Source organism: Theropithecus gelada, chromosome 3, assembly GCF_003255815.1.
Source record: "Theropithecus gelada isolate Dixy chromosome 3, Tgel_1.0, whole genome shotgun sequence".
NCBI classification, from domain to species: Eukaryota; Metazoa; Chordata; class Mammalia; order Primates; family Cercopithecidae; genus Theropithecus; species Theropithecus gelada.
The window spans coordinates 1,094,879-1,107,706 of NC_037670.1; the positions used below are offsets into that span (position 1 = coordinate 1,094,879).

Below are 12,828 nucleotides of genomic sequence, written 5' to 3' on the forward strand. Positions count from 1 at the left end.
GAACGGACACCTGGGTGGAAAGCGGTCACCAGGTGTGAGTGGCACCGTGGGGCCAGTCCCCGGTTTTGCTGCCCCTGCTTTCAGAAGATCGTGGCTGGAGTCACATGGGCGCAGTGTTTGATGTGGCACCTGCAGCGGCAGAACCGACACCCAACCAAGAGGACGCTGCAGGGAGCCAGCAAGCAGACGTCTGTCCCGTCTGTTCACAGGGCCCAGTTCCTGGCCAGCTTTGGCCAAAGCGAGAGACTGGACTTCGGAGAGTGAGTGTGAGTGCATGAGCTCATGTTCAGCCCTCCAGTGCCCGGCATGACAAGGTGACACCCTCTAGCGTCACCACTGCCCCCACCCTGCTTTCATACCTGGGGCTGATAGGTCTCTCCCCCAGAGATGCAGAAAGCAAAGAGGAGGGGAGCGGCCGATGTCCCAGGGCTGTGGGGCCGCTGGCTGTCAAGGTCAGGCGGGACATAGTGGGTCTTCTAGAAGGGTTTGTGGGCCAGCAGGGGTAAGGCTGCGCCGACCCCAACCTGCATGAGGACCACATCCCCGAGGTGGAGCACCTACAGTCCCCAGCGGAGCCGGGCTAAGCGCTCCGCGTGCCCTCTGCTCCTTACATGGGCCCCAGGCTCCACACGGTAAGCAGAGAGCAGTGGCCTCGTGGGCAGCTGCTGGGCACCTGCCCCCTGGGGACAGCCAATTCCTAGGGGGACCGAGGCATCCTCATCCCTAGCCTGGCAGCTTCGCAGGAAGGCTGTGCCTGACAAGTGGTAGGGGAGGGTCTGGGGAGGGGCAGTGGCCCAGCCAACCTGGGTGACTTCTAAGTGAATAAGCTGGGGGTCCGGCTGCCTCTGGCTGGAGGTTGGGGTGGTGTCTGCCTGGACCTCGGGGGCTCCAGGCTACCAACTGCCTGTCCAGGTTCTGGGCGCCTCCTCCACACCTCAGATTCCTCAGCTGTCTGAGAGGACTGATAGGGCATGATATGGCAGGGGTGTTTCAGGATTGGGTCAGATGATCCCCTGTAATCTCTTATTACCCCCTCCCTCCCGTCCACTTTCCTGCACACAGCCTCCTTTTTTTTTTTTTTTTTTTTTTTTTTTTTTTTTTTTTTTTTTTTTTTTGCCTATTCTGAGTTTGTCATGAGACTTTGTGGAATGTCTCCGGTGGGGAGGTAGGAAAGGTGAAACCCCTTGGCTTCAGTGTTCCTTCCAGGCACCCCTGACTTCGGGCTTTTTAAAAAGCACAGACCTGGCACCACATCCTGTACCTCAGAGAGTTGCAGAGAACTTCATGCGATTCCCAAACCAGAACACTTTGATGCTGACTCCAGACCCTTACCTCACTCCAAAACCCAAATGCCTTGGGGTGGCCACCTTCAGACAGGAGTGAATTTGATGCTTGTTCTCTGGGATTGACCCAAGGCTTATATAATGGAGCACGCCTGCCCCTGTGTTTTGGGGGCGTCAACAGTAGTGACCCGGAACTGTGAGCACCATTCCCCACACAGAGTACAGGGAACACAGTCCTATCCAGCAGGCTGGCCTGGCCATGGCCTGATGGTCATCAGTCCCAAGGCAAGAGACCCAAGGCAGGGAATGTCTCTTGCCCCCAACTTTTACAATGCAGCCATTTAACTGGAGGTGGTGGCCTCTGTGGGTCCTCCAGCCTTCAGATTGTTATCCAGGGCCACCAAGAGAAGCTGAAGCACAGGGCCAGTGGGTGGCGAAGTTAGAGACTCTGTGATTGGGAAATATCACTTTAGACCCATCATGGCCCATTCAGAACATCTGGGCTCCATCCATGGGCTGTTTTTTCCATGGGGCACTTTGGTTGTGGTCAGCACCCTGTAGGGTGGGGGTGGGGGCACAAGGAGGAGCAAGTGGTCTGGAATCCACAGAAGTGCCCCATCCTGGGCACAAAAGTTTTGTTCTCTGATATGTGTGGGCATCAGGGCCTGTGTGGGTATGGGTGGGGTTGCCTCTTTTCTTGACCAAGAAAGAACCATTCCTGGGTCTCCTGGGAGGCTTATGGGCACTCCATGTACCTGGAAGCTAAGTGGAGCACGTGAGGGCTCTGCAGGACTCTCCCCTGCTGCCTCCTCCCCAGTGGGAACCAGGCCATGTGCTCTTAGTGCTGACTCATGCCCTGGCCCACATTGCCCTTCACTCAGCAGGCTCCTCCCTGATGCCCCCAGCTTGGCTCCTTTTGAGTCTCCTCAGGCTCTTGTGAGCCCTGGGATAGCATCACAGAAGTTGACAACCCTGCTGCCGGCCTCTGCCTGAACTCAGAGTCCCTCGTGGGCAGGATGGGCAGGTCAGGTCTCAGCTTTTGGCTGAGCACAGGTTCTTTTGCCATGCCACAATGATGGAGACACTGGGCAGAGCTGACCTGGGAGCTGCTCTATGGCCCCCCCTAGTCTGTCACTGCACCAGATTGAAGCAGTATTTCTGCAGATGGCTTCACCTATTGTCACTATCCAGACACTAGAACAAACTGGCTGTTGCTCTTGGTCCAGGGTCTTGGGCTGAGGCTGTCATGACCAGCATGTTCTCTGCCATGTGGGAGCCTCAGGCAGCTCCCAGTGCTGAGTGATTCCCAAAAGACATGACAGCCAGAACTGGGAGGCTGGAACTCAGAACAGGAGTACCCCTGACTCTGGGGCTTCCAGAAAGCTGGCCCTGAGCTGTGGCCCCTCCTAAAGACAGGCTCCTCTGAGATCACACCACTGCACTCCAGCCCGGGCGACAGAGTGAGACTCCATCTCAATTAATAAATAAATAAATAAATAAATAAATAAATAAATAAAGGCTCCTGTGGATATTTCAGGGGTCAAAAGTGGGTCCTTCTGGCTGGCAGGATTCTGGTGATCACTGGGCAGGTGGGGCTGGCTTAGGTAGGTCAGGCACAATAGGGCCTGGTAGAGAAGTCAGAGAATGGTGTGGCCAGAATGGATAGCTAGACCTTTGAATCTAGGCCATACACAGGCAGAAAAACAAGCGATGGTGCAGTCAGCTCAGGCAGGTCTAGGTCAGAGTGCCTGCCAGATAGGAACATGCACCCCTGCCCCAGACCCCAATCCCAGAACACCTGCCTGCACTGGGCATTGTCGGGTCTTGGCAGAAAGGCCTGGGGGTGATGATCAGGTGGTGTGTCCCTGGGTCTCAGGCCTCAGTGGCTCCTTAGCAACTGGGCAGTCACTGGTCAGGGGGAGGGGCCCAGAGATCACCTGTGTGCATCTGCCCATGGGTTGTGTTCCCACCCCAGCTTCTCAGCCCTCACAGGGAGAGGCCAGGGCTCCCTGCCTGTTCTGTTTCGAGCTCTGACCCACTCACCTGGTGACTCTGATGGCTTCCTCGCCCAAGCCTGGGTCCTCCTCTGTTAGACAGGGGTCCCAGGCTTCCTTCAGACAGAAGCCAACCAGCAGCCACACCCTGTGGGCCCACCTGGACCTCTTTACCCCACTGACCAGTGAGACCCAACTGGCCAGTCCTGGTGTCCTACTTGTATATTGCCTTTTTACCCGGTGTGTTTCCTGTAATGACTGCTATGTGGAGCTTCCATATAAGTGCAGAATACAGAATGTCCTCTACCCCACAGAGCCCCCACCATGGTCCTCCTGGGGCTGGTCATGCCTTACTCAACTTGGTGTAAATGACTGCTGTTGGCCCAGTACAGTGGCTCACACCTGTAATCCTAGCACTTGGGAGGCCAAGGCGAGTGATCACCTGAGGTCAGGAGTTCGAGACCAGCCTGGCCAACATGACGAAACCTTATCTCTACTAAAAATATAAAAATTAGGCCGGGTGCAGTGACTCATGCCTGTAAACCCAGCATTTTGGGAGGCCAAACAGGTGGAGGACGAGGTCAGGAGTTTGAGACCAGTCTGACCAGTGAAACCCTGTGTCTACTAAAATTACAAAATTAGCCAGGTGTTTTGGCGCACCCCTGTAATCCCAGCTACTCAAGAGGCTGAGGCAGGTTAATTGCTTGAGCTCGGCAGGTGGAGATTGCAATGAGACGAGATCACACCACTGCACTCCAGCCTGGGCGACAGAGCAAGACTCTATCTCAAAAAGTAAAAAATAAATAAAAAATAAAAAGCAATGGCTGCTGTAGCATGCACTGTTGAGAGCCACCCATCCACATGGCTGCCCGACCCTGAGTCTCCTTCCTTTTTGTTGCTGAGGTCTTTTCTATTCCCCTGCTCTTCACTTGAACTGCTCTTGAAGCCAAGATGAGGGATAAGTAGGGTGCTGCCAACAGGGGCCCCTCCTGGGGTATATCTCAGCTGTGAGGGGGTTGGGCTCACCCCCTCCTGTCATCTCCTCCTCTGAGCTTCATTTCTGCCAGAGGTCATCAAAGTGCAGCCTGTCCCCACCTGCTCTTCTGTCTCCCATGAGCCAAGGATGAATTTTACATTTCCAAATGGTCGAACGAACCAAAAGAAGACTCATACTTGATGTTTTGAAATTGGAGTTTCCAGTGCCTGTAAGGAAAGTTCTGTGAGATTGCAGCCTCGCGCCTTCATTCACAGGTTGTCTGTGGGAGGCTGCTGTCATGCTGCAGCTGCAGATTTGAGTCATTGCAATCGACATGGGTTGGCAAAGCTGCAAATATTGACCCCTAGCCATTTTGAGGAAGAGGTTTTAGACCCTGGTTTGAGAATTGTCCGGTGGGACTCTGGGCTCTGGGTCAGATTCTTCCCCTCTCAGAGCTGCTTTGACCTTCACCGGGGTGTCTGTAAAGTGGGGGTGCCATGCGCCTATTGTGCAGATGTTAAGCCCCAGAGCATCAAATATTGGGGTGCCTGCCTCATGTCACCCACCTCACCTGCAGAGGTCCTAGGATCTGATCCCAACCAGCAGGAGCACTTGGTGGTTGGTAACAGAGACATCACGGAGCTAAGTTGATACCTGCATCGAGGTTGTCCCCTGGGGCTCACTCTCTAGGTCAAGGATGGTACAGGACTGATGTCCTGAATCCCATTCTGGTGGAGCCTCAGATACTACAGGTGCTGAATGAGCTGCTGGCCTGCTGGGATGGGGGCAGCAGCTGGCAGAAATGGTTGTAGCTGCAGGACATTAAGGCAGCTGTGAGGCTACTGGGAGTCACACCTCAGGTCTCACTCCCAGTACCTGCCCAGCTGGAATATTTGTGCCCCAGTGGTTACTATGCAACAGGACCTGACACTGGCCAGGGAGCTATGGCCACAGGCTCTCTGCAGCTGGCCACAAAAAAAGAGTCTTCTCCTCCCCTATGCTAATTTACTGGATCCTCTTCTCTCATTCTCACTTCACCACTTCATTGCCTGAAAGCAGACCCAAAATTGCTCCTTGGACTGAAAATAGTCATTTTTTTCAGCCACCTATAGTGGCTACATCTCCTGGAGAACTTTGATTTTCTAGACACAGAGGGAAGGACAGGATACTGACAGGGCCTGGGTGGAAGATGCTGAAGGGGTCTTGTGGGGAAGGGAGGGAGTAGGGGTCCAACCTCCTGGGGCCTTTCCCCTAAGAGGCTGCCTCCTCTCCTCCAATCCCATGCTGCTCCAATCTGTTCTCAGAGTTAGATAGATACAAGCAGCCCTCCTCCAAAGATTGGTCCTTGATTTCATCCCCTATTCATACCCTTTATTGAGATGGGTCTCCTCTTTCTCTGTGTATCAAACCCTCCCAATACATCTAAGATGAAGAGAATGGAGCCAGGCAGTGTGCTGCCCAGGGAATCCTCTAACCCCTGGCCCGTGGATAAACCCCATCCCCACCCCATCTCATGCTGCACTGCCACCAGGGTCAGGTTTTGGTATCAGGATGATGCTGGCCTCACTAAATGAGTTAGGGAGGAGTCCCTCTTTGTCAATTGTTTAGAATAGTTTCAGAAGAAATGGTACCAGTTACTCTTTGTACCTCTGGTAGAATTTGGTGGTGAAAACATCTGGTCCTGGGTTTTTTTGGTTAGTAAGCTATTTATTATTGCCTCAGTTTTAGAACTTGTTATTGGCTTACTCAAAGATTCAACTTCTTCAAAAAAATTTCAACAACAACAGATAAATCTAGAATTTAATAACAGATGTACCATAGTTCTTAAAGTGTAAGTTTTACTCTCCCCAGTCTGCCATTTTACTAAAGACAAATCATGGTATGACCAAGTTGCTTTATTATACTTGGCCTGATTATTTGGATGAAGTGCAGCAAGAATAATTATTTTTACATAGGTTTTAAAAATTGGAATTGATGAAATTTTGTTCCATAAAATGAATCTCAGATAAGAATTTTTAAAGCTGAGCCAGCCATGAGTCTATACCCTGAAATATGAGTTGCATACATTTCTCTTTTGATATCACGGGATAACTCAGGCTCAAGAGCCTGTGAAAAAGTGACATTATTTACTTACCACAGATTAGGAACCCTGTATAGGGACTGTGTAGACAAGGCATAAAGCCAGTTTTCCCAGTGGGCTTTTATTGGCTCTGTAAGTCAAGTTTGATTCCTTAAAGGAAAGCATGTCATTCCAGTCAAAGCCTTGGCAAAATAACTAATTTCCCCAACAGTGTCCTGTTGCAGAAGAAAACATTCTTTTGCACTTATGCAAATTATATTGCCATAAGTTAAGAATGCTCACAAATAGTTTCCAAATTCTGGAGAAAACAGATAGCAACAAATGTGCTCCAAATTTTGTTTACAGAAGTATATTTCATTCGATTGCTAAAAGCTGTAAATAGCTCAAAATAAAAGTTTTCAGGACTCTGAAAAACAAAACAAAGAATCAGTAATATTTCAGGCAAAGTCAAAAAATTACTTTAGTCTTATATTAGTTCACTCCATGCAGTTATCTCCCTTTCTGCTGGATATTCATGAACATTTCAACTCTCCATGAGAGTCCTGAAAGTTTTTTCTTTATTCTATTGCCAAAATTTCCAAAGGTATCAGAAACCTGCATTTAAGAGCACCTATCAATGTCCTAAACATAATTGTAAATCACCTTTCAAAGAGGATTAAAACAAGACAACAATTGTCTGTGGATGACAAAGAAGTCTTAGGACAGCCACTATTAAAGCTACAATTGACAGATTTTGGTTATTTCTGTTGCATACAATGATTTTACATAACAATTATTACTATTAATAACATACACTAAGTCATATTGGAATTATAGGAGTTTTCCATTGTTTTGAATCACATACCAATAACATATTTATACAAATACAGCCCAAGAAAAATCAAACACCATTTCATATTTGACAATGCTTTCCTTCTTTCCTTTTTTTTTTTTTTTTTTTTCTGAGATAGAGTATCACTCTTTTTGCCCAGACTGGAGTACAATGCTGCAATCTCTGCTCACTGCAACCTCCGCTTCCTGACTTCAAGTTATTCTCCTGCCTCAGCCCCGTGAGTAGCTGAGATTACAGGTGCATGCCACCACATCTGGCTAATTTTTTTGTATTTTTAGTAGAGACAGGGTTTCACCATGTTGTCCAGGCTGGTCTCTAACTCCTGATCTCAGGTGATCCACCCTCCTTGACCTCCCAAAGTGCTGGGATTTCAGATGTGAGTCATTGCACCCAGCCTGACAATGCTTTCTGACATTTCTTCCTGTATGATTTTTATACCGAATAAGCCAAATGTCATTTTTGTACTTTAGAGGACCTAATATCTAAAAGATGTTTAGGTAAGAAAAATACATAATTTATAATTTGATTTTTTTAAAGGTTTGTCAAATATCAAATCCCAGGTTATCATAAGTCACTCATTAACCAAAATGATAACTCAAAAATTTTAAAAAGGCAAAAACCCTTACTCATGAATAGAGGGAAGACTTCACTTTCCAAACAATCTTTTTTTCCTTTCCTTTCGCTCCAGTTTATTCAAAAGGGCAGACAAAATCTTTCATTTTTAAAATATTACATGAAAATCTTGTTCATGAAAGAAAGCTAAATCTCACCGTTGCATTAGTGCACTATTGATGTCAAACCTAATTCTTAATAAAACCTTATAGACAAATCTATCTAGTCTTAATCAGTTTGACCATAAGGTAAGATTCCTATAACCCTTTTATAACACTTTACAAATTTTGTGAAAGAGCAGATTAGTGCTCTAAGGAAAACCAGTTGTACTTTTATTCCAGTGTTCAATTTATAAAAAAACTGAATACGCCTTTAACTTTAGCCAATATGTTAACACACAGAATTTCTTTTACAAGATGTAAATTTTTACAAACCTTTCACAACTTGGTTAATCCTTCAGCTCCATTTTATCTAACTTAAAACAATCCTTTAATCCTTTAATTTAGGCCAAAAGTAATCCACATTCCCATGACTTCTTGTAATCTTTTACCAAAAACACATTTTACTTTTTTTACATACCTAGCATGTAAAACTGTTTTTATTTCCCAATGATTACTAAAGTGATGTAAACTACAGTACACCATGGTTTCTATTTTTCTGATAAAATATTTGATTTGAGCTCTTATTATTTTTAAACCAATTAATCAAAGCTCCTTCATATTACACACACAACACATAGAAATACACAGATGGAAGAAGATCAAGTACCTGTAAGATTTTTCATTCATCAGTTTCTTAATTGGATTACCACCCTGGCTTCAAGATGGATCCCTAGGAGAAACAGGGCCAGGAAAGCAAAAACCAAGCAGTTTCTACAGCCTAATAAGTAGGCACAGCTGGAAGGCAAAACAGATTTTTTTTTTTCCCCCCCCCCCCCCCGCCCCCCACAAATTAAGTCTGCTATTTTTATACCAGAACCTGGATCCCAAAAAGAGAGAATCGGCCCATCTCCCACTGGCGTCTTACTGCTCATTGTGGGGAGGGGACATTTCCATGCCTTCTAGGCGGCCAAGAGCACATTTCTCTGATTCAAATGTGCAAAAAGCTGAGTATCCCCTGTAGCTGCCATTAACCATCCCTAAATATATATTTCCTACCTACTTGTTACATATCTAAATTGTCTCATAATGTGAAGTAATTTCTGATACCCTGGAAAGTAAAACCATCAGATAATGCAATGCAAAAATGGAACAGAGCCTTAGACTCTGAGAGGGATCTATCTACTTCCAATTCCTGGGGTTTCATGAGGAAAACAGACGTTTTTCCCAAAAAGCCTATTGTGGCACCTCCTCTGTTTTTCCAAGGACTTCCAGCTGTTGGAGCTTGAATATCTGCAATTAATTAAGCCAACTTTTGGGCCAGGTGTGGTGGCTCATGCCTGTAATCCCAGCACTTTGGGAGGCTGAGGCAGGCGGATCAATTGAGGTCAGGAATTCAAGACCAGCCTGGCCAACATGGTGAAACCCTGTCTCTACTAAACATACAAAAATTAGCCACATGTGGTGGTGGGTGTCTGTAATCCCTACTACTCAGGAGGCTGAGGCAGGAGAATTGATTGATCCCCGGAGGTGGAAGTTGCAGTGAGCCAAGATTGCACCACTGCATTCCAGCCTGAGTGACAGAGCAAGACTCCGTCTCAAAATAAATAAGTAAATAAAATAATAATAATTAAGCCAGCTTTTAACCATGATGTCCTTTTTAAAAACATTTATTTAATTCTCACATTGCTTGACTTTAGCCATGCCAAATTGCCAACATTTCTGACTTTTGAACTTCACTAACATAACCTCCCAGTTCAAACCAATAAACTTTTGTTTTGTTTTGTTTTGTGTTTTGTTTTGTTTTGAGATGGAGTCTCCCTCTGTCACCCAGGCTGGAGGGCAGTGGCCAAACTCGGCTCACTGCAACCTCCGCCTCCTGAAACCAATAAGCTTTAACTAAGGTTATGAACCTAACCACCAGTGTACAAAGTATTTTCAAAAAGGTGCCAAGCAGTTTTTACAAAATCTAGAATCTTCAAAGGTAGCTCAGAGAAAGGAAAATCCAGAATGATTCATGGAGGGGAGGAGAATCAACAAATGTTCACACAGATATCAAATCAGAAAGGACTCATTTCCTAAGCCAGAAATTGAACTCTGAACTCCGGTTGCCACTGTGAGACAGCAAAGCCCAACTACTGAGCTACAGCACTGAGCAGTCTCCAATGGAGTCTCCCAGAAGAAGCCTACAGCAGCCAATTTTGAGCTTGCAAAGGTTTTTAACGGCTCAAAGATCATTTTTAGAGTTAAGTATAACATAAATTTCAAAATTTCTGTATGCTGATAGTAGAAACCAAGACAAAATACTGCCACACGGCTACAAGTTCAAGCTCCCAAGAACATAAAACAAGAGGGAAACTTGATCCATTATTTTGTTGTTTTTGTTTGTTTCAGGGACTTCTTTTTTGTTTCTTTCTTTCTTTCTTTTTTGAAATGGAGTCTTGCTCTGCCTCCCAGGCTGGAGTGCAATAGCACCATCTTGGCTCACTGCAACCTCTTTCTCCCAGGTTCAAGCAATTCTCCTGCCTCAGCCTCCCAAGTAGCTGGGACTACAGGCGCGTGGGGCCACGCCTGGATAATTTTTGTATTTTTAGTACAGACGGGGTTTTACCATATTTGCCGGGCCTGTCTCAAACTCCTGAACTAGTGACCTGCCTGCTCGGCCCCCCAAAGTGCTGCGATTACAGGTGTGAGCCACCGCGCATGGACGGGAATTACAATTTGAGACGAGATTTGGGTGGAGCCACAGAGTCACACCATATCACTGCAAAGGATCCACAGCAAGAAAGGTCATAAAATCCTAAATTTTAAAATGCTTGTTATTATTTCAATTTATGAATAAATATTGTATATCATTTATAAATGCATGTCACGTTGTACACAAGGTTAAATGCAAATATCCTCTGAAGCTGGCCTGGTTCAGATGAAGGAAGAAGCCCTGCCTGTAAAGGCTGCAGCCTAGGCTGTTACTTTTGCTCGATTCAGCCCAGTGTCTGATCACTATTACCTCATTGGAGCATGAAGGGTGGGGCCTGAAACCTTATCCAATCAGGAGCCGCAGACTAGAAACTATCCAGTCAGGCATGCAGCTGGAGAGAACAGGCTGCTTCCGTTAAGTTTGCGGGTCCTTTGTGTTTCTCTGTGTCCAGAGCTGCAGTTCTTCTCTTCACTGCTCTGCGTCCTCTGCTCCTACAGGTCAAATCTATGTTTCCTTGTGTCATGCAGGTATCCGCAAATTTGTGACTGAAAGACCGGGACCCCCTAGAAGCTGAGAAATGGTGAGTGCTGGGTCTGTCATCGTGAGAGAGGGGTGGAGGCTGGTTGGAACCGGCTGAAAGTGGCTGTGGCAGGACCCAAACTTTACCGCAGTCAGCTCCAGAATCTGAGGACCCAAATCCTCTTTGGCCCAGCTCGGCTCTCAGTCCCCTTGAGCCACAAGATGGTGCCTGGGCCAGCGGCTGGGACCCTGGGAGTTGAGTCTTTTTCCTCTGCCGTGGCTTTGCCCTGGACTGGAGGCCTCCCTGGTTTGCTCTGCACTCCCAGCGCCTCATCTCACCCATATTGTGCGGCGATGAGAAAGTCATTGGGGGAGAATCCTGACTCAGGGTACAGGATTCATGAGTGGAAAGAGCTGTGGTCCTGGGTTCCCTAGTTCCTCATTTTTCCTTTTAAAAATATATGAGAGTCACTGTAAAAATGAGAATCTGATCAAAGTGTGATTCAAGAATAGCGCCCAGCTATGGTTTGTGGGTTGTGATCCATGGGAGAGACTTGAAGAAAAGTCTAAGTTGCATGATGAAGCAAACCAGATTTAATAATTGGTTTGGTAGAGTTATGTAGTTTCCTTATTTGTAAGATCCCGGTGAACATTTCTTGGTTATGTCATCAGAGATTAATTGGCAGTCTGTGGTTGCCTACGCCTGAATATTTTCTTCAAGATAGTAATTTTTGTTTGTTTGTTTGAGAGGGAGTCTCGCTCTGTCCTCCAAGCTGGAGTTCAGTGGTGTGATCTCACCTCATTATAACCTCCGCCTCCCAGGTTCAAGTGATTGTCCTGCTTCAGCCTCCTGAGTACCTGGGATTACAGGTGCGTGCCATCACGCCCAGCTAATTTGTGTATTTTTGGTAGAGATGGGATTTCACCATGTTGGCCAGATTGGTCTTCAACTTTTGGTCTCAGGTGATCTGCCTGCCTCAGCCTCCCAACGGGCTGGGGTTACGACTGTGAGCCACCACACACCCAGCTGAATTTTTGTTTTACCTTTTATTTTAGGTTCAAGGATACATGCAGGTTTGTTATATAGGTAAAATCGTATCATGAAGTTTTTGTGTAGAGATTATTTTATCACTCAGGTACTAGGCATAGTACCCAACAGATTTGTTTTTTGATTTTCTTCATCCTCCAACCCTCCACCCTGAACTGAACCTCAGTGTCTGTTGTTCTCTTATTTGTGTCCACGTATTCTCATTATTTCACTCCCACTTAAAAGTGACAACATACAGTTTTTGATTTTCTGTTCCTGCACTGGTTTTCTAAAAATAACAGTCTGCAGCTCCATCGACATTGCTGCAAAGGACATGATGATGTTCTTTCTTGTAGCTGCATCATGTTTCATGGTGTTTACATAGCACATTTTCTTTATCCAGTCTACCGTTGAAGACATACAGGTTTATTTCTTGATTTTACTATTGTGAATCGTGCTGCAATTAACATGCATGCATGCGTCTTCATGGTAGAATAACTTACATTCATTGGGTATATTCCCAATTGTGGGATTGGGAGTGGTAATTCTGTTTTCAGGTTTTTGAAAAAATGCTAAGCTGCTTTTCTCAATGGTTAAACAAATTTATACTCCCGTCAGCAGCGTATAAGCATTCAGTTTCTCCATAACCTCATAAGCATCTGTTGTTGTTTTTTTTTTTTTTTTTGACTTTTTAGTCCAGTTGTTTTTA

At 46.2% G+C, this 12,828-nt stretch overlaps 1 protein-coding gene across 1 annotated transcript in view; it reads left to right on the forward strand.

The window, feature by feature from the left end:
* LOC112620576 (zinc finger protein 716-like) overlaps nucleotides 1–12,828 on the forward strand; it is a 32,924-nt gene that overhangs the window by 8,140 nt on the left and 11,956 nt on the right. Inside the window, 4 exon segments of the mRNA XM_025379288.1 lie at nucleotides 85–260; nucleotides 386–502; nucleotides 1,621–1,709; nucleotides 11,101–11,153. Of these exon segments, the coding sequence (XP_025235073.1) occupies nucleotides 85–260; nucleotides 386–502; nucleotides 1,621–1,709; nucleotides 11,101–11,153 (435 nt within the window).